Source organism: Bicyclus anynana, chromosome 18 (genome assembly GCF_947172395.1).
Source record: "Bicyclus anynana chromosome 18, ilBicAnyn1.1, whole genome shotgun sequence".
In the NCBI taxonomy this organism is placed as follows: domain Eukaryota; kingdom Metazoa; phylum Arthropoda; class Insecta; order Lepidoptera; family Nymphalidae; genus Bicyclus; species Bicyclus anynana.
Window position 1 is genome coordinate 14,283,785 of NC_069100.1, and position 6,249 is coordinate 14,290,033.

Genomic DNA, 6,249 nt, shown 5'->3' on the forward strand with positions numbered 1-6,249 from the left:
GCCCTCAAGCCCTATATCTTTAGTGCTGATTCCTTTCTTCTTTTTTAGATTTGAGATAATTTTATCTTTTGTTAAGCGGTCTGTAAATTTTACTACTATGGGCTTGGGTCTACCAACTATCGTATGTTGAGGCTGGACACGGTGGGCAAATTCAATCTCGTCCAATCTCAATTCGACGCCTGCGTGTTTAGCAATTTTCACTATGAGGTTTGTGGCAGACTCACTGCTAGTTTGAGGCAAGCCGACTATTTCTAAGTTATTCATTCTTGCCTGCTGTTGTTGCCTACCGAACTGTGAGCGTATCTCGATGAGTTGATCCTCAGACGCAGTGATACGATCTTGCATTGAGCGCATGTTGTTCTTTAGATGGTCGTTTTCTGTCTGGAGCTGGCTATAAGACGCCTGCAACTGGGTGAACTCAGAGGACAATGCTACTAATTCACTTTTTAATTCAGCAAAGACTGTGGACTTCAGCTCTTCAATAATTTCAGTTTTGATTGTTTTAAGCTTCACGTCTAGGATGTTTTCAAATCGGCTAATTAGGTAAGTATTATCTGTGAGAGGCACACTGCTATCGTACCCGGTCACAGGAGCCTCGGAATCAGCGTCAATGGAACGTGGATTCTTGTGTGATTTGTCAGTACGTACCGGTGTGTTACTGTTGTCTCCACCTTTACGCACACTAGATACACAACTTGGACATTTCCATTGCGTACGTGCGGATGTTGAATCTCCAGTAAATCCGACACATTCAGAATGGTACATGCTGTTACATTGATTGCATTTAATCCTTTTTACAATAACGCTGATATTCTCACGGCAAGCCTCGCAAGTTCCAACCATTTTAATTTATTAATTTGTAGAAAAATTACAAATATATATTTAAATGAAAAAAGTCTTCCACAGTGGTAGGTTTCGAACTGGGTACCTCGAGCTCGAGTCCGACGTATGTAACCGATACGCCACCGAAACGTTTGATAGCACTGGTGAATTTTTAGGTGCGAATGGAGTTAGGTATATCGCAACCGACTTGTCCAACAATGGATTATTTATATACCCACATCGAAAAAAATATATATTCGTAATGTTCACACACAGCGAAAAATAACTATTTTAATCACTTTGAGACAATGTTTAGCAGGTTCGATAGTAAGCCCAGTCAGAAAAAGTTTTGCACAACACTTCAGTCCAGAGATTATAGATATTTGGAATGTTTCTGGTGTGTTATTGTATAGATGCACGACACAGTTTTTAAGCACAGTTTTAGATAGGAAATCCTTTATAAAAAACCTCACGAACACTTTCACATATACTAAGCGATAATTAGAGTGGAAATAAACTTATCTTTGTTAAAAAATCTGACGTATTGTATTTTTAAATGAAAATTTATACGGAGCTAATGTACACTGGTCGACACTAGCGCCGCGTATCCTTTATATATGTTCGATTTTTTAGTATTTTTTATTCAGCAGATAGATCTAGATCTAGTAACTTTAAAACTACATTGTTTTGTTTACTTCTGGCGAGTTATACCTACGTTAACTCTTACAAGCAATCCGTAAAAATATTTTCCGATTATGTTTGATCTTAATTCAAACGTACTCTACTTAACACAAAAAAAGTTTACCAAAATCGGACCAGGCGTCGAAATGACCTCATTGATATATAGTATTACGTAACAAATGACGATAGATTAAAAATGTGTTATCTTGTCCACAGGTCCAAGAAGTAGAAGAGTTAAGAATAAGTCGGTCCCAGAAGAGAAGAGACCCAGAACAGCGTTCAGTGCGGCGCAACTTGCTCGACTAAAGGTAACTAAAACTTTTTTAAAACTGACTTGGGTACCTACTGGACATAATTAAAAAAAAACTTGAAGTTTTGAATTTTTTTTATTAATTTAATTTTTACTTCTTACCGCGTTTTATTAACGTCAACTAGAGCTTGGGTACTGGAAATTAGAGACTAAAATCGCCCGGCAAATTAAAAAGAAATCTATTAATGGTTGTTAAACAAACGCATACGTGTGAAAACATTACGTAAATACTACTAACAATGTAAAAAATAATTAAATTGCAAGTATCAAACTGAGTTGCACTATAATTTTGGGTATGCCTTATGATTTTTTTTTTAATTTGCATCATCATCATCATCATCATCATCATATCAGCAGATGGACGTCCACTGCTGGCCACAGACCTTTTGTAGGGACTTCCAAACATCACGATTCTGAACCGCCTGTATCCAGGGAATCCCTGCGAATCGCTTGGTCAGTGGCTTCCTTTTCTGAACCGACTAAATTAGCAGCACAGATTATAGATTAGGTTAAGTCATCACCACAGCAACAAACGAAGTTCTAAGCAACCAATTTTGTCCACAGCACGAGTTCGCAGAAAATCGCTACCTCACAGAGAGAAGGCGTCAGACCCTCGCAGCTGAGCTGGGGCTGGCGGAAGCGCAGATTAAGATCTGGTTCCAGAACAAGCGCGCCAAGATCAAGAAAGCATCAGGTCAGAGGAACCCGCTGGCGCTGCAGCTGATGGCGCAAGGGTTGTACAACCACAGCACTGCCAACGAGAGTGATGATGAAGAGGAGATTAATGTCACGTAGGGTTGTGCCCAGTGACAGCCCAGTGGATATGACCTCTGCCTCCGATTCCGGAGGGTGTGGGTTCAAATCCAGTCCAGAACATGCACTTCCAACTTTTCAATTGTGTGCATTTTAAGAAATTAAATATCACGTGTCTCAAACGGTGAAGGAAAACATCGTGAGGAAACCTGCATACCTGAGAAATTTCTCAATTCTCTGCGTGTGTAAAGTCTGCCAATCCGCATTGGGCCAGCGTGGTGGACTATTGGCCTAACCCCTCTCATTCTGAGAGGAGACTAGAGCTCAGCAGTGAGCCGAATATGGGTTGATAATGATGAGGGTTGTGCCCACCTACCCGGTCTAGAATGACTTGACACGTGTAAGCGTCATGTAGAAATGTATTACGTACGTAAATGGTGGCCCTGGGTCTTACTTGTAATCTAGAATTGGGTAGTTGACTCAAATCAAATTTAATATAAAAAAATATTAATTTCATGGAATAAGGGTCCGAAATATATCGATATTAATTAATAGAAGTCAATGTTTTTATAGAAAACTTAATTTAGTTTTTAATTGTTCTAAACGTCAAAAATGCTGTAGTCCATTTTGTGACGTCACGATGTTACAATTGATGTCACTAAAGCAATTAACGTCGAATTAATTGATAACTGGTATTGTCATAAAAATATTTATTCTTTATGTTTTCATGTCTCAAAAGAATATGATTTTTATTTATCTAGTAGAACCAATGATTATTTTATATCATTGAGTAGTTAAGATCCTTTAAAAAAATGTGTCAACTACCCTATTGCACTGATCTACCTGTCTTAGAATTTTAATAATTCTAAATAAATTAGAATAAATTTCACTCTTACCGCCTAGCTGCGTATGATGTGTTAGCTCTCAATTGTTACTTAAAGTTGTACTCGACTACCCGCATTTAAATACATAAATAAATATAAATAATTGAAATGAAATTGTACCTACCTGAAAAAGTGTGGTGGTATCGTACGTAATTTATAATGAAGATTACAGGAGATTTTGAATTAAATTTCCTTTGAAACGAAATCCATCATTTTAATAAAATGCGGGTAGTTCAATAAATAAAAAATGACACATCATGGTAAAATATTTCTAAGCACAAAATAGTTCCTGTACTTTAAATAATATTATATTAATAAATAACTCTTTGTTATCAGTAAGCCCTCATTCGCACGAGAGTTTTTTTAACGGACGTTAGTAAAACGTTCAAATACAACAAATGCATTCCCAAGTGTATTTAAAACACGACGCTTTTTTTCGAGCAGTGTTACATTTTCCATTTTGGGCGTTAGAAATAGACTTCGTTTAACATCATACTATAAAGCTTTTTTATCGTCCGTTAAAAAACTCTCGTGCGAATGAGAGCTTAGCGTCAAATGAGATACCTTGTGACGAATCGTCCAATAGCGTCAGAGTTGAAAATAGATAGATAATTGAAATATAGCTTTCTCTTTTCTCCCAAAGCAACATAAGAGATAGCGATATTTTTGATGTTGTTCATTAATTGTTTATCTCTCATCTCTAGTTACTCGTTTATATTGGTGCGCGTTTAAGTATGCCTTTTAAACCCAAAAAGAAAAAAACAATTCGAAAATAAATATTTATAAGTTTACCTAGAATCTCATTAGTGTTAGGTCAGAGTTCGAGTCCCGTTTCAAGCCACCAAAAAAACACCAAACAACCCTAACATTTGATAATGTAACGGATTCATTGATAATAGACCTAAACCCGTCGAGCTGAATTGGAACGACACGGTGTGTTTGAACTCTACATACACTCGCCAAAAGGATTTAAAGAGTGTATCTGTAAACATAGATTATATTTAGAATAGAACTAGAAGATGCGATGAAAATAACCAAGCAAATATGTAAATATAATAAATATACATACCTAGTAAGATAGATATCTATTTAAAATTTTGTTTCTGAGGCTTAATTCATTAACTTAGATTACTACTACAAAGGAGATAGTCCAAAATTGTATACTTTAATTCTTTCGAAATTATATTAATTCTCTCCCAACAAAATATGCAACACCTATGCTAACCACTCATCATTGGATGGTAAATGGCTATAGCTTGGCAAGTTTGGTGATGACACTCCCATGATATGCGGGCGACGGGGGGAAAGGCTGCGCGGGGGTGAAGTCGAATTTGCCAAGCTGTAGCATTAGATTTTGCAAAATGGCGAATGTGTGACTGTCATACAATATTGTTCTAAAAATTCTATAGCTTTGCTGAACATCGCATGAAAATCTGTTTAGTATTTACGAAGTTGACCGTGAACACAGTCTGACAAGCATATCGTTCTGTTACTATTTTTAATTACCTACAATGTTAAATTTATAGATTTAGAACCAACTAAAACAGTATTGTTATGTAAGATATTCACTAAAATGTGTAAATATTGTAAATAATGTCATAATCTTATATTGATAATGTTTTAAAAAGTCATATTTATAATTTAGTTACTATGTTAATCATTAATTAGTTATACTAAATATTATTAGCTATTATGTTTTATTTAGTCGCCTATTTTCTTCCACTTTTATTGTAATTTGTAAATAGTTAAACCCTGATTGTTAAGATATTTCCTAAACAAATTCCAAACATAAAACCTCTTGTGGATTGTTTTTCAACGGTTTCTAAACCAATTTCAAATTCTTTTTATAAACATAAACGATTTTACACAAAGGTTTTGTATGGTATCGTTTATGTCTACCTCTCCAAAATGTTAAAATACCTAAAAACCTTCTTCAGAAAAGGTGGTCAACTAATGTCTTTTCAGCTTCCTAGCAGCATTCTGTGGTTCCAATGAGTCCTGAAACATAAACTAACATAAATTGGATGTGCTTACATTATTTGGACAAATCTGAACAGTCGGGGTCTATAATATTTTAACTGTATGTTAACTAGACTGCGTTAGACTAAGTTAAAAGATTAATAAATTATATCACTGGTTTTGAAAATTTATCTCTTGTGTTTCATTTTTATTTATAAGATCATAGTGTGATGTGATGTGACGGGCAGCAGCCATCGATCGTAGATCGTTAGATGGGCCTCAAAGCGTCGCGGAATTGTCATTGGTTTCGCACATTGAGTTCATCACTCGTAACACATTTCTCTATATTCATGTTGTGGCTTGTGTTTTTACACTTCCAAAATGAACACGAAGGCATAATTAAGGCATTACAATAAAAAAAAAAACAGTAATTTTTTTTTAAGTCCACGTCCACTCACAGCATGCGCTTGTTACTTACTAAGATTGTGCGTGCACGTCTTTGGGTAATGTCATAGAATTGTACGTTCTTTAGTATGGAGGGGCCCATCTAACGATTTATATCGGTGGTAGCAGCGACAGTGGTTGTGCCATTATTTTGTGGTAGAGGAAACACATCGAGTAGATTGGGGACTTGTGATCTTGAAACTTGCGAGCAGGGTTTACTATACTTTGCAGGGTTAAGTATACATTTTATAACATGGTGGAAAAGGGATTTTAAACATTGTATAGTACCTGTTTAAGTAAACCTCAATCGGCCCAGTCGGGGATCGAACCCAGAACCTCCGTCTTGTAAATCCACCGCGCATATCACTGTGCCACGGAGGCCGTAATGCCATCATC

General features: G+C 36.1%; 1 protein-coding gene across 1 annotated transcript in view; it reads left to right on the forward strand.

Moving 5' to 3' along the window:
• LOC112053007 (segmentation polarity homeobox protein engrailed) overlaps positions 1-5,600 on the forward strand; it is a 30,232-nt gene extending 24,632 nt beyond the window's left edge. The window contains exons 2-3 of the mRNA XM_024092264.2: positions 1,720-1,811; positions 2,378-5,600. Coding sequence (XP_023948032.2) covers positions 1,720-1,811; positions 2,378-2,608 — 323 coding nt within the window. The 3' untranslated portion in view covers positions 2,609-5,600. The remainder of the gene's footprint in view (positions 1-1,719; positions 1,812-2,377) is intronic.
• The last annotated feature ends 649 nt before the right edge of the window (positions 5,601-6,249 follow it).